The sequence below is a fragment of the Lygodium microphyllum genome, chromosome 17, assembly GCF_053477565.2.
Source record: "Lygodium microphyllum isolate KBCC chromosome 17, Lygodium_microphyllum_v1.1.10, whole genome shotgun sequence".
NCBI lineage: Eukaryota > Viridiplantae > Streptophyta > Polypodiopsida > Schizaeales > Lygodiaceae > Lygodium > Lygodium microphyllum.
The window spans coordinates 30,366,388-30,388,143 of NC_141151.1; the positions used below are offsets into that span (position 1 = coordinate 30,366,388).

At 42.4% G+C, this 21,756-nt stretch overlaps 1 protein-coding gene across 7 annotated transcripts in view; it reads right to left on the reverse strand.

Annotated features, from left to right (window-relative positions):
* LOC148021740 (uncharacterized) overlaps positions 1-21,756 on the reverse strand; it is a 265,301-nt gene that overhangs the window by 234,238 nt on the left and 9,307 nt on the right. For 4 of the 7 annotated variants that reach the window (XM_087697266.1, XM_087697262.1, XM_087697263.1 and 1 more), the window contains exons 2-4: positions 8,639-8,859; positions 2,448-2,566; positions 1,838-1,899 (exon numbers count right to left, since the gene is read on the reverse strand). In XM_087697266.1, coding sequence (XP_087553392.1) covers positions 1,838-1,899; positions 2,448-2,566; positions 8,639-8,859 — 402 coding nt within the window. The remainder of the gene's footprint in view (positions 1-1,837; positions 1,900-2,447; positions 2,567-8,638; positions 8,860-21,756) is intronic. The other 3 variants (XM_087697265.1, XM_087697267.1, XM_087697269.1) reach the window with 3 other exon arrangements.

The window sequence follows — 21,756 nt, forward strand, 5'->3', positions numbered from 1 at the left end:
AATGTGTTTTTTGGCATTCCTTGTGGCATTTCAGTTAGGAGCTACCCAAGAGTGAAATGTTTCATGCTGAAACACGCCGTTTCAGGGGTGAACGTACCGCAATAAGCTTTTCTTCTCTTTTTCACCCGTTTTATGAGTGTGTGTGTTGGGTTTGTTTTGTGTGGTGGTGCAAGGGGCAGGTGGTAGAAAGAGGGAGGAGGGGGGGAATGGGAATGGCAACATAGTGACAATATACAAACCGAAAGACAAATATTAATGTCTTCAAAAGGCAAAAGTGACCTGTAAGACCCAAACCTATGTACACCATGTCTATAACAAACATCCTCATTGTATGGTACACTAAGGAACATGAAAAAGAGGGGCTTATAAAAGCAAGCCATACCTTTTTTTTTTGCAGTGACAAGGTGGCTAATTACATTTCTCAAAGGAATTTTACAACAAAGTACATATGCTCAACAGTCAAGCTGGAGCTCAGATGTGGGGAGCATGAGGAGACCCAGAGGCATTGCTTATGGGATTGCCCACGCACAAGAGGTCTAGAGGAGAGCCCTTACGATGGTGTTTCATGGCACGACAGATTCTATGATTGCTACGTGGGGAACAATTGCATGGGTCACTGACAGAGGCCCAGCTTGTGGGTATGAGGATGTACAGGGGTGACAGGCTTATCTCATCTTGGAGCAGCTTGTGAGGACTTTCATGCCAGATTTCTCACAGACGGTATGGGCTCAGGGACATTGTCACAAATGGGAGCCCATAGCTAGCATTATTGCTTGGTACATATGGACAGCCAGATGTAGCCAAGCTATTGATTTATTGGACATATCTACTGCAGAGACTCTTTCCAAGATCTGGACAAAGACTGTGCATACGCTTCATGGGAGATGGGAGAGAATACAGGGCAGCTCGGAGACTATGAGGAAGAGGAGAGATGCTTTTCTTAGGACATGGGACTCTGGCACCTTTTTCCTCTTCCAGACCCACATGGTTTGTCATTATAGACCTCGCGACTGGCTATTTACTCAAGCTTTGTAATAGACTTCCCCTTGTTATATAATTCTTGATATGGAAGTCCCTTACAGGGCTGCTTTGTAATTGATTTTTGCATTGGGACACTGTTCTGAGGTGTGTTAATAGAATTTTCACTTTTCTCTGAAGAGGAAAAAAAAAAGCCTCTCAAGCAGTCTCGGTTGTATGGGGGAGAGAAGTCGTGGAGCAGGAGTATATTGCTACCTAGGGCTGTCGGCCTGCATCGTAAAAAACAGGTCATGGCCACCCCATCTGAGAAAAAAATGATGTTGGAGCAAAGATGTCTGGCAGCTGATGCATTGTCCAGCTCCTATGACAAGGTTATTAAAGCAAGCCATACTTAGCACACTATTAGGAATTGTGTGCCTTTCATCCCAATAGCACCCAAGCTGGGCGAGGTCAACCACTTGATGAGAAGATGAGGAAAAACAACAGTTACTTTGCTCCATGAAAGAAAGAAAAACAGTGATCAAGTTATGCCAGATGAGAAGATGAGGAAAAACAACAGTTACTTTGCTCCATGAAACAAAGAAAAACAGTGATGAAGTTATGCCAGATCAATCTAGTGCTGCATGGTCAAACCACAAGCTCCTGCAATTTCAGAGTATAGACAATTAATGATCAGGATCTAAAGTTTTGACCTAACATAGAAACAATCATATTCTCTCGAATTAGACAGAAAAAGACAACTCTACTGTTCTATTGGAGAAAACATAATGACTGTCATCACCAACAAAAAAACTAAAAGTATAAGATCAGCCATTTTGATTTGTTGAACTGTAGCCCGAATAAAAGGTAGATGTCCCACTTGTGCATAGTCTGGGTTTGAAAGCTGGACCTCTGCACGACTCAAAGCAAACTCTAGATTACCTGCAACAAATCCATATCGAAACCATAAACTAATGCTCTTATACTGGGCCTCCGAATTCCTGCTGGTAACATGTAATCTATGAAAATAAAATGTTGTCGAATGAGCTATTATCAAACTCTCTAGACAACTGGTTGAGGGGAACAAGAAGTATGTATAGAATGAGCTGCTTTCATGATGAACATAAAACAAAAGCAATACTAAAACAACACTTAACAACAGACAGATCAACCTAGTAAAGACACAATATAGAGAACAGTCACACAGTGGCACAAAGCTTTATCCTTATACAGTAGGATCTAGCAACAACTCGAGAATGAAGTAGTCCTGTACTCAATCCAGCTTATTGCAGAAAACTCAAAGCTCCTGTCTTTGATGCACCATAATAAGGGATAGACGTCATTTAAGTCTAAAGCACATTGGTAGCACTACAGATCACCATACATGCCTCAAGACCTGGCACACACATCCTACTTGCTAATTCCTTTCTAACATTCTCTTCTAACGGCAGAAAAATCATGTGAAACCCTTGAAAAGAAGAGAAAAGCACCAGCCATGCAGGAGTGATTTGATTGATGAAACCAGTCACTGCTACAATTGCACTGTTGGTGCCATGGTAAGGCATCACAGTTGACCCTCGGCTTGTCCATGTAAGCCATATCACCTACCCTGCTAAGACAACAAAGCACACAAGTTATACATCTTCTAAAATGTAGTTTTGAGCTACAAAGAGCTGTACTTTGCTGTGGATATTGGTATAAAGAATATCCTCCAAAAAAGGACAATTATACACAGGCAAAGCAAACTACCCCCAAACTCCCCATTCTTGAAAAAACTTTCAAATAATTGCCGTACAAAACGTTTTTTTATAAAGCTTATCCACTAAAACTGGAATCTCAGAAAGGAAGTGAGATTGACCTTCTGTTATAAATTTATATGCTAAGTCAGTTCCTAAATCAAAACCAATCATTCACGATAGTAGCTGTGCCTGTGTTATGCAGTTGCAATCAAATGTTTTAGAATAGAAAATGGAAGATGGAAAAATGAAGCTCGAAAGTGAGTGAGATTAGCTGCTTGCCAATAGTTATGAATCCCTGGGCATAGAAAAACTAATAAGAAGTTAGCTACTGTACAAAGTACACAGCTGTCAAAGTACACATAGCTGCTACAGTTCTAACCAATAGTTTTTGCATCTCTAAATCATGAACTTACAACTGGCTTCTGCAGTTCAACAACAGCCACAATGGCAAAATTTTTGCCACTGCTTTGGAGGCAGGCCAGAGGATTTTTCCTGCAGCTAGTAGCAACTCCCAATTATGTCATAGAAAACGCCAAGTTAAAACTTAAAACTTTTCAAATACAGAGATTGAGAAAATAAGAATACGAAACGTTGGAAAGTCATACTATGCATAACTAGAAATACTAAGTTGCATTCTGGTCTGTGGATTGTGAAACTAGATAAAATGTGACTCGATGGCATCTAGTTTATGTGGGTGACAGGTCACTAAACTTTGAACTCCTCATGTAATGGTCTATGGTTGATTTGAGTTGAGTCACCAAAGTTAAGACTCTAGAAAAGGGGGCCAACTTGTATTGGAGACTTTGGGGAAAGCCACCAGCTTAGACCATTGTGATTGTGATGGTGGCAACACAGGCAAGGAGCACCAATCATAACTCGATCAGCAAGCCACCCGGTATGTTGAAGCAATGTGCACCAGCTTAGTATTTTATATATAGGTTATTGACAAGTGAATTGGCTCCTAAATTCAACTTGCATGATGTGTATGGCCAACGACTAGTCCTTGTTCTTTCTTTGGTACTATACCAGGTCCACCCTATTAGCCTACTTTATTTTGTCAGTCTGTTATCTCCTGGTTGTGAGCCCTAGTTTGACAGAGACATTTTGGAGCTCTAATTATGCATTTCTTCCTAGTCTTGGAGTGTCTGCCAATTATGCAGCCCTACTGATTATTTTTAGTCCCCCTAGGGTGACTGCATTTTGTTCCCGACTGCCCCAATGCCTTGCCAGCATGTTTTCACATTATTTTATTGCCGCCAACTGCATTAAATGCAGTCGGCCAGTTTTGCCGATTTTCAGCTATACATAGCTGGTCACTTAGTTGGGGCAGTCATTTACTTTTCTGTCTCACAAGTGCTCCGTCAAGTGGCTGCAGTCTTCTCCATCTCCGTCATGGACAGCAGACTGCTTTTGTCCGTCTCCATCACCATCGAAGGTGTTCTCACCATTATTCAGCCTGTTACAATGCCCTCATTGATGCCTTGAGTTGCGTGTAGGAACTGATCAATCCTCATTGTATTCAGCCTTCTTCCTTGGCTTTCTTTGGAAAGAAGGCTTCTATTTTCCACATTTGCATCTTTGGGTGCGATGCATTTGTCCATGTGGACACGAAGAAAAGAGGGAGCGAACTCAACTCCAAGTCAAAGAAGCTTATCTTCATGGGCTACAACACAACCACAAAGGGCTATCAGCTCTACGACTCGATGAATTGAAAGATCAAGGTGAGCACGGATGTGATTTTTGATGAGGTTTCGGCCTCTAATGATCTTGTCGATGGTTCTTCGTCTTCAACTAATTACCCCCTACCATCAGCCCCTCCCCTTCCTTCTAGGTTACCCATTCACACTTCTTCATCTGCGACTCCTCCTCCTCCTCCTCCTCCCTCTCCACCTGCTTCCCTTCCTCCCTTGACGCTTCCTTCTTCTTCTACTACTTCATCTTTGAGTATTCCTACTCCTTCCCCATCCCCTCAAGTTTCTTCTAGGGGTATTGAGCAATCAAAAGGGAGCCTTCCTCTCTGAATAAGAGGGATTTGCCTTCACATAGTGAGGGGAAGTCCCTATCTTAAACAAGTGTTTTATAGGTACCAGAGGCTACGCGGTCTCCTTTGCAACAGGATGTGAGCCTATCACAATTCCACAGTGGTATCGGTAGAATATGCAAGATTCAGGTGTGTCCAATTTTCCTACTACCACTAGAGGCCCATATAGATCAACCAAATTGCAAGCCCAACGGGATAGTGGACTCTGTGTGAACTATGTCCTTATGTCACAAATTCTTCAGCATCGTGAGCCTACTACAATTGATGAGGCTCTTGTACAAGATGTTTGGCATCATGCTATGCAAGAGGAGCTCGATTCTATCGAGCGCAACCAAACTTTGGAGTTGGTTCTGTCAAAGAAACAAGGTGATTGGTGTGAACTAGATCTATAATACCAAGTATCTTGCAGATGGATCCTTGGACAAGCATAAGGCGCGGCCTGTTGCCAAGGGATTTGCCCATTGAGGAGGATCGGGTTACTCAAAGACCTTCGCACCTACAACTCAGATGTCTACTATTCAAGCTATCTTGGCTCTTGCAACTCATCACCATTGGTATGTTTTCCAAATGGACGTAAAATCTATCTTTCTAAATGGCATCTTGGAGGAGGAGATTTGTCTCACAACCTCCTGGTTTTCTTGTGCAAGGAAAGGAGGACCATGTTTACAGATTGCAGAAGGCCCTCTATGGCCTAAAGCAAGCACCTCGAGCTTGGTACCAGAGGATTGATTGATTCTTTTTACATAGTGGCTTCCATTGAGCAAACCATGACCCCAACCTTTATTATGAGGTTGAGGGTTACAAGTGTGTGTTTGTCGTCTTGTATGCGGACGACTTGATTATCATAAGGAGTGACTCTCGCAGGAGCTTGATCCGAACTCCAGAGATCTTAAGACAAGAGTTCAACATGACAGATCTAGGGATCCTATGCTTCTTCCTTGGCTTGGAGATCTATCAAATGGCATAAGACATCTTTATATCCCAGCCAAGGTACATCTTTCAGTTACTTTCAGAGTTTGGTATGGTCGAGTGTCAACCTGTTTCTTGCCCCATGGACCCAAAGTCCAAGCTTTTGACAACTACTCATCCCCTTCGAGATGCCACCCAATACAAATGCCTTGTTGGCTTGTTGATCTGGCTTCTTTGCACGTGGTAGCATTGTTGTCTTCTTCTATAAAGACTCCTACTCAAGCTCACCGGAGAGCCATTTTGCTCATTCTGTGCTATTTACAAGGGAATCAATCCCACGAGATCATGCACGAAGAGGGGGCCACTCTTTCTGGATGGAATGACTCCGACTGGGCAGAGGTTATGCTTTCTCCCTTGAATCAAGAGCTATCTCATGGAGCAATAAAAAGCAACCTACTATGGCACTTTCTTCTACAAAGACTAAGTACCATGCTCTTTATTCCACAGCTATAGAGGCAATTTCAAATTTGGCTCTACCAAAAACTGGCAAAGATTGACCTTCCGCAAACAAGTCCCACTCATCTGCATGTGGATAGCCAAGATGCCTTAGCTCTAGCCAGGAACCCCGTCTTTCATCCTCACATGAAACACATAGAGGTTCAATATCATTATGTACCGGAGTGGATCGTGGATTCCGTGTTAGTGGTGATTTACTGTCCTGTGGCGAACAATGTGGTAGATCTCTTTATGAAGCCTTTGCCCAGGCTTCTATGCTTCATCACATGAGATAGTTGAGTCTTCAAACTCTCCCAAGGTCTGAGGGGGTGTTAGCCTGCCTTATTTTGTCTATCTAACATCTCCTAGTTGTGAGCCTTAGTCAAAGTCTAACAAGGACATTTTGGAGCTCTGACTATGCCTTTCTTCCTACTCTTGGAGTGTTTGTCAGTTATGCTGGTCTGCGGGATCATTTCTAAGTCCCCCAAGGTGACTACATTTTGTTCCAGACTACCTGGATGTCACCTCAACATTTTTCACATTATTTTATTGCCGATTGCATTAAATGCAATTGGCCAACATCAAGTCTGCCACTTTTTCCGATTTTCAGCTGTATATAGCTGGTCACTTAGTTGGGGCAGTCACTTACTTTTCTGTCTCACAGGTGATCCATCAAGTGGCTGCAATCCTCTCCATCTCTGTCATGGATAGTAAACTGCATATTCTCTGTCTACATCATTGTCTCCGTCACTGTTGAAGGTGTTGTCATCATTACTCAGCCTGATCCAATGCCCTCAGTGATCCCTTGGGCTGCGTGTAGGGACTAATCAGTCCTCATTATATTCAATGTTCTTCTTTATTCAATGCAAATCATTATTCTCTTCCTACTTTCTCTTCTTCTCTCCTTTTCTCTCTATGTTCGTGATTCTCCTTTGTTGCACATTCTTACACACCCAACATGGATAATTGAGAGGGTAAATCTTGTCAAAGTACTTGACATGGGCATTTGGATGAGATCTGGACTTCTACCATCTTTGTTGAAAGTTTCAGAAAGTTCAAGCATGCAAGTTGTATGGCTGTAGTTTGGGAACAACTGGCCATCAAAATAATAGGATGAGCAAAATTAAGGATAGGTGAAACCACCATCAATATGCTGGTCTGGAATAATTGGTGGGGTAGAACTAGAGGAGCATCCAGTGTGAGCAACCACTTTGGGCTTGCCTAATAGCTAGGAGGATTCAAACAATCATCTTATTGAACTGTTTAAGAACAAGATATATGTGATAAATTCATGGCAATTTCTAGGTCACTTAATGGTCTGAAGCCAGAACAATGACATGGCGAGCTGAAAAAACCATGTTTCAGGGGCAGCAAGTGTGTCTAGAGTAGCAACTGATATAGCTCTAATCACATGGCGCACTACAAAAAGTTTGTTTTGGGGCAACAACAGCAGGGGGTGAATCTCTGGGGCAGCAATCAAAGCAGATCTGATGACATGGCAGTAGTGTGGGTGGCTGGAACAGCAACAGAGGTCACTTGGAGCTGGCAGTAGGCAGCAAGAACCTGCCTTTAGGGGCAGAACAGCAGTGTGCAGCAGTAGAAGAGGTTGCCCAAGCAGCAACAAGGCCTGGACCACATGGCAGCAAAACAGTCATGGGACTGATGGAGCTGGTGTGGAGGCTGGTACCAGCAGCGCAATGATAGGTTGATACAGGCAATACCCCTTGGGCCATTTCATAGAGATTTGTTGGATTTTTGTGCTATAAAATGGCAGATAAAGTTTTTTTTTTTTTTTTTTTTCATTTTGTTCATTGCTAACTGCAAGTTTGTCCTCAATTATGTCTCATGCAGATCGTATTCTAGAGAAATTGGTTATGCAACACCAAAATTATTCAGCATATAGTATGCCTTAGAAATGTTATGTCTCCAAAACAAATATTCAGCCCAAACAGTACTCTCATAATACATGAGGGTGTAGTGCTAATCGAATACAACAATGAGGCAAAGGAATTCAATGGGCCATGATGCATACTTTTAGTTGCCAAAGGATGGACATGGCAAGAACAAGGACCATATGAAGTCATTACCACAGACATGAGATAAAGCTAAAAGCCACCCTGGTTTGTACATGACCTGAAAAAATAAACAGGTGGATTCCTGCTTAGGAATTTTTTTTCAAGTTTAGTAGGACCTTGATGATACTTTTTCATAAAATCTTGACAAGTCGAGCCAATTCTCCCGTTGAAAGCAAGCAAGAAGAATTAGGACTTAGCGAAAATGGAAAAAAGAACAAGTTGGAACAATTGCTTACAATTATATGTGAATTTGACAAATCAAAAAATAAGGTTCACCAAGTACAACACTAAAGTTGCTATCTATTATGATCAAACGTACAAATATAGCCAAAGTTTACCCATGAATATTCATCAAAGCGTATCTTAAAAATTATGTAATATGTAGTTAAGAATAGTCAACCGCATCAAATGCAAAGCCTTACCAAATCCATGCATCAGGGTTACTAGGGATAACACCCTCCACCCAAACAGGTTGAGGTCGATAATCCCATGATGTACCTGATCCAAAAGCAATTCTAGTGGTTGCTCTTAGTTTGATACCAGCCTTCGTCCTCTCTAAAATAACTATGCTCGCCATAGATACAACAATGGACAACATTGCCATTACTCCAACAACATGCAAACAGATTTGCCTATATGTCACCTGTGCCAATTCAACCACATAGTAATATTTGATCATTAAACCTCTTAACATTTTTTAGACCAATTCAAAGCCCCACTTTGAAAGCCTACAAATGAATTATCATAGCATAATGTCAGCTTACACACTATCTCATGGTCTTTTGCAAATTGAAGGTTGCATGTCCAGTATAAAACTTACAAATTATCTTATGAATGAATCAGCAGTCAACTATCAACTTAGAACCTTATATAATAATGAAGGAAAAGAAATTGCAAGGCTATTTGTATGTCATTTTAAAAACATCACCTAAGAAGCTTGAGTCTTATTACTTAAATGAACAACATTTGAAAGTTCACATTGTATGACCATTAAAGTGGAGGTATAAGGCTCTTGATCAAGGTTAACACCTACAAGCTTGACCACTCTTGAATAGATCTACATTATATTCCCATAACATCACATTGTTTCGATCCTTAATATCACTCATGGAACACCATCAAAGAAGATAAAACCCATAACAACTATCTAGAATAGGAAAAGAATATAGAAAAGTCTAATTGTCACAAAGACGTGAAATTTTATTGCTTTGCTTAACATTTTATTAAAAGTTAATAAAATGTGCTAATGTGACTTGTACGTGTGAGGTGCAAGTTAATTATTTCACATGTGGGATGCAGGACTTTGAGATATCAATTGGTGCCAAAGGCAAAAGTTGGAATAAGTTATACCTCACAGGTACTAGGGGGTACCCAGTGTCAAATGTGGGCCTAGACCAATCTACTAGCCACTAATGTCAACGGTGACATTAGCGACTAGGCATTAATTAATTAATTTGCTAGTTTAGGGGTCAATAACTTCTCAAGGACTCTTGGGAGACAAATTGCCCTAGCCAATTTAATTATTGTAGATGTTAATAGAGAAAGATATGTGAGCAATTCAATCCATCCTTTGTAAATTGTTAGACATTATTGATCCTTATACACCAAGACCTCACTTATCATAGCAAGTAGTAGCCTCTCTAGATAGCCATGAAAGCTATCTCCACTGATAGAACAACACACCAAATACAATGTTGTTGGAAGCCCTCAAACTACTGTCACCTACTGCTGTAGTCTCTTCACAACATGTCACCAACTCTTGGAAGGTCTCTTGCTAGTTGGAAATGTCCTACCAACTGTTTAGCAGCTATGGCAGCCTTCTCTCTGTCTCTCTCATTTTGCACAAGCCTTGTACTTGTCTAAAAGTCCCATCAGCCTTTAGTTGGATCCTAAATATCCACTTTGTCCCAATGAATTTCTTATAACTTGGATGATCCACCAAGGTCCAAGTCTCATTTCAATCAATACTCTCTAGCTCCTTCTATATGGCCTCTTGCCATTGAGGGTGCTTAAGAGCCTCTTGCCAGCTATCCAACTCATAATGTGCAATGTGATCAGCTATAAACAGCAACACAAATGAAGCCTAAGGTGCAAGTTGAGCAAATCTTCTAGGGCCCTTCGGAGTGGAATCTGGTGGAAGAATCCCCAAATCCCACATGGTCTACTAGTATCAACAAGGTAATGGATCTTGTGTCTAGGGCTTGGGAGCTGAAAAATCTGAGAAGATAAGGAGCAAGTAGTAGACCCAACTCAAAAGGCACTATCTTCGATGGAATATACTGAGGAATCAACTCAGAGTCCGGTGCAAAAGACTGCACAATATCCCTCTCATCAAAAAATACATCTCTCCTAACAATCACCTTATTCATCGGAGGATCAAACAAATGATAGGTCTTTGCTTTGAAGGAATATCCTACAAAAATGAGGACACCTCGAGCAGTGAGCTTTCCTATCTTATCATCGGGGGTATGCATATACGCACGACTCCCAAAGCTACTAAAGTGGGAAACTACAGTCGCAGAGCCAAACAATGCCTCATGTGAAGTCCTCTAAGGGACAGCCGCAATCCGACACCAATTGAGGATATGCACCAAAGTGTTAACAGCCTCACCCAAAGGCACTCAGGGAGCTCTCCTACGAACAACATAGAGCATACATGTTCATGATAGTCCGATTCCTATGCTCTACAACTCCATTCTGAGGGGAGGAGTTGATAGAAGCAAACTAGTGAGAGATACCATGCTCCTATAGAAACTAAAAAATTTGGTGGAAAGTAAACTCGCCACCACTAGCACTCCTCACGCATTCGTACACCCACATATATCTAGAATGATTATCCACGATCAAAAAGAAGTATAGTGTGCCATTCAAGGCAACAATGGATGTCGGCCCACAAAGATCAACATGAATCAATCTAAGAGCCACCTCAACTCTATGTACAAAGTGTTGAAGGAATGGGGTATGACAAGCTTTACAGATATCTCAAAATAGTTTCAAATAGTGGAAGGCTCTCAATTATTTGTCGACCAAACAACTCATAAAGAGAGTTCTATCTGAGATGTCCCAAGAAAAAATGCAAAAAACACTCCTTATTCATGGACTTTCGTATAGCAGCTAAAGCCTAGAAGCGATGTGTTGAGAAACCCTTCACATGCAGTTTGCATTCTGCGTTTTGTGTTTAGGGTTTGGCATTTTGCGTTTAGGGTTCCCCCAAAAAGGGGCTAGGCGCCACCCTAGACAGTTGATGCCCTCCCTTTGGGCACCACCCTAGACAGTCTCTTGCCTATTTATAGGCTGCCTCTATCACTCATTCTTCACGACTGATTCATTCAGTCCGTCACCTCTTCTCTCCAACCTCTCCACTACCCTCACACCCCTTCAGAAGCACATTGCAGTTCGTGGTTCGTGGCTGTCTTCATTATCTTCCTTGTGCTACGGTACCCTTGTATCACGTTCACTCCATGATTCAAATCTTCATCATTTCATTCATCAGAGTTTCTTCTCTCTTCTCTTCTCTTCTCAATGTTTACCGAGTTCACTTCGTGTTCCTCCCTGCAAACCCTACTATCTTGCTGGTACGTCGTCTTTTGACATGGACCATGGTATCAAAGCTGGAGCTGCTCAAACAGTGGCAAAGATCCTCCACTCCAGTGAAGGCACTTCTCTTCTTCTTCCGTTGCATCAACACCTTACCTGGCGGCTGCTCTCCCCTGCATCTACTATTTAGGGTTTCGCATTCTGTATTTTGCATTTAGGATTTCATGTTCTGTGTTTGGGGTTTCACAGTGGACAGCCCCAAAAAGGGGCGGAGCACCCACAATGGGGCGCCACCGTAGATAGTTGACGCCCTCTCTCCAAGCGCCACCCTAGACAGTCTCTTGCCTATTTATAGACTGCCTCTGTCACTCATTCTTCACGGCTGATTCATTCAGTCCATCACATGTTCTCTCTAGCCTCTCCACTATCGTCAAACCCCTTTAGGAGGACATTGTGGTTCATGGTTCGCGACTATCTTCATCGTCTTCCTTGTGCTACGGCACCCTTGTTCCCTTGTATCACATTTACTCCATGATTTAGATCTTCATCATTCCATTCATCAAAGTTTCTTCTCTTCTCTTCTCTTCTCAGTGTTTTCCGAGTTCACTCTATGTTCCTCCTCGCAGATCCTACTGTCTCACTAGTACGTCGTCTTTTGACACAATGGAACTCTTGAGCCCGTGATTGTCAGCTCAAAAGGAATTTGGTCATGGGAGCCAATAGTTTGTGCCTCACCATGAGAAATTACTAAACCTGTATGAAGTCAAGAACCTTAGTTGTGGTCAATGTAAAGAAAACTACTCATCCCACCTAGCAAAGCTGTTGAATGGATAACAAGCTCATTCCAATCTGGGGGCATAGTATGCATTATCTAGCATAGTAAGATCCAAGCCCTGGTCAATGGCAAAACCGACGTGATCATGAGCCTTAATGTTGACCGAGGAGTTTTTTCCAACATGGACTATTCCAACTGCAAGGGCTCAGGTTGACAAAAATATCCGAGATGGGGTTCATATGCTGAGTAGCTCCACTATCCACAATCCAAGAAGTAGCTGAAGTACTTGGCTATGACATGTTGGCCACTGCAAAGTAATCTCATCGGGAGGCAACTTGCATATATAGATGAGACTCACATCCTTAAATGTCTCTAAGGAGACGATATGGACCTATGCAAATTAGTCAGACATGCCCACTAGCACTGAGAACAATGTTGACTATGATGGCTGACCGGCGGTAGCGTGGGTCTGACCTCCCCACTGCCCCTGTTGAGGTTTGCCACCAACCTACCTCCTTTGCAATGGATTTCCTGATTGAGAGGTAGGGATCTAAATCATACATTTTGGTATTGTGTCTCTTGCCTTTGATCGACACTCCTCGTTAAAATACCCAGCCTTTTAATAATGCTAACAATACCTATTTTTCTTAGGTACATTCTACCATCTGAGTTTGAGAGAGGACTACGAGTTCCCTTAGGTCTCACTAGCTCGGTTCTGGTTTTGATTTTGCTTTTGATTTTGATTTTTTGGTTTTGCTTGCCCTTCTGTTGCACAAAATGAATGTATTTCTGCGATAGCTTGTTAAGAAACAACGTGATCTAATCATCACACGACTTAGAAGCCCCCATAGTAGAGAATTCAGCAAGAAGTCATCGATACTCAACCAACTTGACTTTCAAGTCATCCCCGTCAATAATTTTAAAGTTTTGATGCTCATGGTCAAGATTTATGCAAAGGGGCCTACCTTGAGCTGCATAGCAATCAATCAAGTGTGCCCAACGCTTTAACCTTAAGTCAAAATGCTAAGGCTAAGAACGAAACTCAAGCAATAAACCCTACATCAGCTCAATAATACCAGAGGCATTCCTAGCCTTCTGTGAGCGAACAACCTCGTATTATGGAATAAGTGCAAGATCAAGTTGGGGTTTCAACCCCTGCACAATATTCCATCTGATTGGACCAAGTACAATTTTGACTCGTTAAAGCAAGTTTTGTCAATGAAAGCATACTTGGGTACTAAGGAGGAAGTAGTGTAGTTTGACCCATTAAAACAAGTTTTGTCAATGAAAGCATGATTGGCTAATGCGAAGAAAAAACCATGAGGTGTCAAATAGGTGGGGTAAGAAGGATAGTGTGGTTAAGGAGGAGGTCGTGGAGGGGATAAAAACGAGGTGGAGGAGGAAGTGGGTAGGCAAAAATAACCTAAGAGTGTCCAAAGGGTGCCAATTGATGCAGAGGCTAGTACTAGAACGTGACATTTCCATAAGGTGCCGATGGAGGTGGCAGCATCATGACACATGAGCCCTCTCTAAAAGTTGGCTGGGCCATAGCAAAATGACTAGAAGGTCCACCAGGTAACGCCATGGAGGCAAATCGTGGTACCAACTAATCCACGCTCAATAATGGCTAGGAGGATATCCCAATTCGTAAGAAACACGAAAGTGTGTGAAATAAAGAACTAGCCTCCATCATGGGTACATCACCCAGTTGAGGAAAAAAAGAGGTTCTAAAGGTTGTGTCTAAGGGTAAAGCCCCCAATGTGATGTGTGAAGACATGTGAGATACACTTAATGGATATGTGAAGAAAGGTGCAACAGAAGAAGAGAAAGGGATGGGTGGGAGATTAAATGGATTTGTGGATGTCAACAGAGTGCGCGAGCATCGAGACACGCGATGTTGTGGTTCGCACAGTGAGAGAGTGAGTGCAAAGTAGAGAGAGAAAGAGAGAGAGAGAGAGAGCACAAGACTCGATGTGGATCAATCTCCAAGTACCACTTTAGATTTTTTATCATGTACATACATACATACATACATACATACATATATATATATATATATATATATATATATATATATATATACGTACGTACGTACGTACATACACACACACACATATATATGTGTGTGTGTGTGTGTGTGTGTGTGTGTGTGTGTGTGTGTGTGTGTGTAAGGCTGCATGCATACCCGAACACCATATAAGGGACGGTGACCCTTTATTCCCAACAATCTCCCATCTAAAGACAAGATGTCTGATGTTAGAGAAAAGAATCAGCTAAGTCTATGTATATACAAAGCTAAAATGCACATATACAATCCAACCCCCATCATCTGGCGGCAATGATTAAACCGCTCTATTGGAAGACTCTTCATGAGAAGGTCTACAAGGTTATCATCAATATGTACCTTGACAAGCTCAATACTCTTGCTGTCATGTAGATTCCTGATAAAATGATACTTCCCCTGTATAAGCTTTATCTTTGCATAAAAGACAAGATTCCGTGCTAGTATGATAGCACTCTAACTATCACAGTGGAGGATAGGAACCTCTATAATACCAAGCTCTCTCACCAAACGTGAAAGCCATAAAACCTCCTTGCATGCCTTAGTGGCAGCCACATCCTCTACCTTTGTAGTAGACAATGCAACACACTTCTGCAGCCTGGATATCCAAGAGACTACTCCCCCTGTGAACGTGAACACATATCCTGAAGTAGACTTCCTGCAATCAGAATGACCAGCATAGTCTATATCCATGAAGGCAACAATGGATGACTTTTGCTTGCGAAAGCAGATGCACAAGTCCTTTGCGCCCTTAAGGTATCTCATGATACCCTTCACTACTTCCCAATGCTTTTTGCTAGGATATGCCATGTACCTACTAACCACTCCCACCACAAATGCAATGTTAGGACGTGTAGCAACTATAGCATACATCAAGCTACCAACAGCTGAAGCATAAGGAATCTTGGCCATCTCAACCTTTCCATCATCAAATGTAGGGCTATCATCTGCACTAAGTTTTACATATGAAGACAACGGTATACCAATGGGTTCCCCCCCTCCCCCATCCATATTGAAATGCTGCAAAAACCTTAGTAACATACACCTGTTGTAACAAATAGAGAAGACCCTGCGATCTGTCCCGAAGTATACACATGCCAAGAATATGATTGGCCTCACCAAGATCCTTCATATCAAAGCTATTGTGTATGCTTTGTTTCAAGGAGTCCAAAGCATGAACATCCCTACTTACAATCAGCATGTCATCCACATACAAAACCAAGAAAATAAGGTTGCCATCTGCTGCCTTCTTGGTGTATAAGCAATGATCAACTTGAGAGAGATGAAATCCCTAAGATTTCATAAATGTATCAAATTTATGATACCATTCTCGGTGCCTATTTCATCCCATTCAAACTCTTGTTGAGTTTACATACCATGTGCTCTTTCCCCTTTGCAACAAAACCGTCAAGCTGCTACATATACATCTCCTCATGCAAATCACCATGTAAGAAAGTTGTTTTTACATCCATCTATGCAAGTTCCATATCTTCAGATACAACCAAGCCCAAAATGGTTCACAAAGTAGTCATTTTGACTACAAGAGAAAAAATTTCATCAAAATCAATTCCATGTTCCTGCTTATACCCTTTAGTAACCAGTTGTGCTTTATACCTTGGCAAAGAACCAAAAGTGACTTTCATTTTGTAAAACCATTTGCATGGTAGCAATTTCTGCCCTTTAGGAAAATGCACCAGATCCCAAGTGCCATTTTTCATGAGAGATTTCATCTTTTACAACATAGCCTTATGCCATTTCTTGTTGTCTTTTATGTCCATTGCTTCCTTGAAGCATGACGGCTCACCACAATCTGTCAACATGACATAATCACTCACATAATATACACCAAGAACAAACCTTTTTGGCTATCTTTGCATTCCTGTCGACCTATGGACCCAATGATCGTTGTTTTGTAGGTTCAGCATGTTGTACAGCCAATTCTAGTTGTTCCAAAGGCATCTGTTCTTGCTGAAATTATTGTACATCATGGGCAATATCTTGTGTCAAAAGATGGCGTACCAACAAGACAGTAGGGTTTGCAGGGAGGAACACGGAGTGAACTTGGCAAACATGGAGAAGAGAAGAGAATAGAGAAGAAACTCAAATAAATGAAATGACGAAGTTCTCAATCATGGAGTGAATGTGATACAAGAGAACAAGTGTGTCGTAGCACAAGGAAGATGATGAAGACAGCCACAAACCACGAACCGCAATGTCCTCCTGAAGGGGTGTGAGGGTAGTGGAGAGGTTGGAGAGAAGAGGTGACCGACTGAATGAATCAGCCGTAAGGAATGAATGAGAGAGTGGCTTATAAACAGGCACAGTCAGTCTAGGATGGCACCCATTTTTGGAGCTGCAAACCCTAAATGCAAACCCTAAACGCAAAACACAGAAACGCAAAAACGCAAACTGCAGGTGAAGGGTGAAGGGTTTCTCAACACCCCCTCTCAGGCCCAAAAAGGGGAACAAGAAAAGAGTAAGGTGGAGATACAATGCTACATGCTGAAGAATGCTCATGCAGCAGGTGCCACTTTGGACACTGTCCCTCGTGGGGAAATTGTTCACTTGCCCAAGCGCCCTAATATATAGATGATGAAATCATACAATGCATAGGAGGAATGTCGGACTTTGTGTGGTGCCGAGAACCATAAGGATATGCCCGTACTCGATCTCGGGAGGTGGCTCCATGCTGACCAAGTGACCAAGGCAAGAAGAGAAGAGGAGGAAGAAGATGTAGAGGATCCCTAAGAGCCAAGATATCCACTAGAAAGGGAACCTACAATAAAGAACAGTAGACAAAGTGAACTCGAGAAACCGAAACTCAACCTCGGGAGAGAAGCCACTAGCTCCATGCATCCATGCTGGAAGGAATACAAAGGCCTCGTCACCAAGTCGCGGCTGAACCTCCGAGGTCCTGATCTAGATGGTACCTGAAGATCCTGGGTATCAGTAGAAGAGATGACTGGTCGAAGACAGCCACCCCAAGAAAGTAGAGGATGGGTGAAGAACTTCATGTGGAGTAGGTTCCCCCTCTAAGGTGGGAGGTGGAGGGGCCCCCGCTGAAGTCGAAGAACAAGTAGATACCCCCTTTGAGGGCAAAGAAATAACATCTCCCTCTGAAGTAGATAGGGAATCCAAAAACATATGGATCACGAACTCCGAAATGTCTGATGACGAAGAAAGTGTTGCCGATCGTGCCAAAGAAGGTATCTGGGGTACCGAAGAGCTCCCAGAGGTAGCCTCTCGAGCCTAAGTAGTCGAGGGTGGGCAAGGGTGGGGCTCAAAATGAGCAAGAGGTGGGCAACAGTCGCTATCTCTCAGTGGAGCAGACTGGGTAGCCGAAGAAGAGGAAGAAGTCGAGCAGCCACTATCTCTCGAAGTAGCAAACTAACGAGGAGACAGTATCAAACAATCATTGTCTCTTGATGGAGCGGACTGCAAATCCGTAAGTTGTGGAAGCCACTGTACCGGAAAATAAGTGGGAGAAGACTGCCACTGGCATTGCGACAATCTCCAGGAGGTCGTAGCGCCATCGATCCTCCATGTGCTCGAAAGGACTTAGTGCGCATTGGATGCGTCTTATTGCCTTGAGTATAGTACTTTGATAGCCGATGCGAAACGATCTCTGTGGCCCAGAAAGGAGTGCCTAGTGAAAGACGTATATACTCCGAGGGGGTGGGGAGCAAGGGTCAAAGTCGGCAAGCATTGGTGGTGTGTCCGGTGATACCACAGTAGGAGCACCCAGTAATCTAGTCATCTATTGGTAAAGAAGCCATGGATACCAGTGTGCCTTGCTGAAGAAGAAAGAGGCCAACCACCATGAACCACGAACCACAATGTCCACCTCAAGGGGTGTGAGGATAGTGTGAAGCAAGAACCGCAATGTTCGCCTCAAGGGGTGGGAGGGTAGTGGAAGGGTTGAAAGTGAGCTGTTAGTGAGAGGAGGATGTGACCAGCAATAAGAGGTTGCAACCAGTAGAAAAACGCAGGTGAGGAGAGAGAAAGACTAAAAACGCAGGCAGAACAGCTTGCAGGAGAGAGAAAGACTAAAAACCCAAGCAGGACAACTTCCTGGAGAGAGAGACTAAAAACGCATACACCACGAATGTGACGACGTGGCAGGCGATACGGCAGCAGGTCTGCACAAGAATAGCAGTCACCTGGCTGGAATCAACTCCAAACTGCGTGAAGAGGGCTGGAAATCAAGCGCCAACTGATGGAGACAATAATGGACAGCTTCAACTGAGATGTCCTCCGAGAGCAGGGTGTGGGTAGCAAGCTGAAACACTTGAAATCTACAAAAACGAGATTTTGATGCAGCGGAAGAAGAAGAGAAGTGGATACCGAACCCGCCACCGGTGTTTGCCTTCACTAGAGTGGAGAATCTTCGCTGCTAGATGAGCAGATCCAGCTCTGATACCATGTCAAAAGATTATGTACCAGCGAGATAGTAGGATTTGTGGGGAGGAACACGGAGTGAACTCAGCAAACATGGAGAAGAAAAGAGAAGAGAGAAGAAACTCTGATGAATGGAATGATGAAGTTCTGAATCATGGAGTGAATGTGATGCAAGGGAACAAGGATGTCGTAGCACAAGGAAGATGATGAAGACAGCCACGAACCACGAACCGCAATGTCCTCTTGAAGGGGTGTGAGGGTAGTGGAGAGGCTGGAGAGAAGAGGTGACGGACTGAATAAATCAGCCGTAAGGAATGAATGAGAGAGTGGCCTATAAATAGGCACAGTCAGTCTAGGATGGCGCCCCTTTTTGGGGCTACAAACCCTAAATGCAAACCCTAAACGCAAAACGCAGAAACACAAAAACACAAACTGCGGGTGAAGGATGAAGGGTTTCTCAACATCTTACTGATCATTTTCAGCATCATTCCCTGCATTTTCAAGGCCATTTACAACAAGTATTTGCTGCTATCCAGCAGGGCATTCTTTGCTATCATATCGATATATCTTCCCACAATACAACTCTTCTAACTTCCTCAGTATTTTCAGACTATTTGTCCATGCAATCTTCCCGGAAGATAACATCATTGCTGTGTACAATTTTCCTTTTTTCGGGATCCCATAACCTATACACCATTTCACCCTCATCACCATATCCTAGGAAAATACATTTGCACAACTTTGGCTCAAGTTTGTTGCATTCTTCCGTGCGAATGTGCACAAATGCCTCGTAGCCAAACACTCTCAAGTGAGCATAGAAAGGTGGCTTGCTTGACTACACTTCTTGCGGGGATCCCCCCCCCCCTCCCAAAGACCTATTTGGTGACCGATTAATCAAGTGTACGACTATCATAACAGCCTCTACCTAAAATCCATGAGGTAAAGCAGCATATGACAGCATTATACAAACCCCGTCTTGAATGGTCCTGTTTATACGCTCTACAACACCATTTTGGGGTGGATTGTGAGGGATGGTGAGCTCCCTTTTAATCCCTTTGCTATCAAAAAAAATCCTGAAAGGCTTTGGACACATATTCTCCACCATTATCGGAGCGAAGATACTTTAATGTCTTGCTGATCTGATTTTTAGCAAGTACCAGGAATTTTTTAAATTTATCCAAGGCCTCGTCTTACGACGGATTGGATAAATCCATACTTTGTGTGTGGCATCATCAACAAAAGTAATGAAATACTTCTTTCCCCCTAGACATAACCCTGGCATCTCACCTACATCTAAATGTACCGACTCTAAGGGTGAAGACTTTAGAGAAAGAGATTTTCTATGTGACATTTGAGCATGCTTACCATAAATTCAATGATCACATTGTTCAAAATCAGCAAACCTCAAATACGCCAAATAATCCAAATGAGAAAACATTTTCATTCCAATTCAACTCATGTGTCCCAACCGGCTATGCCACAAAGAAACACTCGGCTGCTCAGTTATGGTAACTACACAGTCACTAGATACATACAGAGGATACAAAGTACCACTTTTAGAGCCCTTGGCAACAATGCGAGGGCCCTTACAAATTATCCATTTGCTATCTCCAAAGGTAGTATGATAGCCTTCGTCATCTAGATACCCTGTGCTTATCAAGCTCTTCTTAAGCTAAGGTACATGCCTCACATTATGCAAAACAAACTCAGAGCCATGCTGACCTACAATTTGACATGCATAGTTATCCCCCAAGTAAACAACACCACGTGCACCACCATTGTAGTCAGAAAACCACTCATGATGTGGTGTGACATGAGAAGATGCACCTGAATCAAGTATCCAAGTGTACATGTCATCATCAAAATCTACAATCAATGTATGTGCACTCAAAGAAGAAGCAAGGAGTATATCACTGTCACTATCATTCTCATGAGCGACTACATTTACCTCCTCTATCTTCACACTGCTTTTCTTTGCACGTTGGCTGTCCTTTTTCTTAGCCTTGTTGTCTTCAGTGTTTTTGCTTTTGCCTTTCTCTTTCTTCAATTGAAAACAGCCCTAATTTAGTTATCCACAATCCTCTCAATGCAAACACTTGGATTTACTCTAGATGTTTCTAAGGTCATAAAAATATTTTGTTCTAGATTCTCAAAGCACCATGCTACCAAACTCAATAACTAATTTAGTTATTCAATCCACCACAACTCTCTCAATCCAAATACTTTGATTTACTCTACCAACTAATTTCTAATTAATCCATTACTTTTCTCTTCATCTGGGAAATCCCTCTTTCTTAGAGTTCAAAAACGAAAGTCGGTCTTCTTTAAAACTAATGAACCAATATCTTGATTGCATTGCCTCTTCTCCATGAGAATCACCAAAATCTTGTGGAAAAGAGAAAGTGAAATCAAAAGATTGAGAAGTATGAAACTGCATACCTAGCATGGGAGTAAATGATGATAGAGATGTAAATGGCATAAATGAGAGGGGTAGCCTAGTAGAGAAGTGAGTGGTGTGGGTGTACTATATAAAAGAGGTAGAGATATGAATGGTTTGTACTCCATGTTTGTTTCCGCCACAAGATGGCCAATCTCTTGTGGAGCTTCCATTCTACAAAGTAATTAGACCAATGCACCAAATCTAAAGGGGAAAACTCCAATTTACATTCAAGTGGTTGTTGAGCCCGAAACATAAATATGAGGGCATACTCGGGTCGTGAGATCTCATAGGGTCCTTGGACTTCATAATAGTCCAATGTATCTCCAGC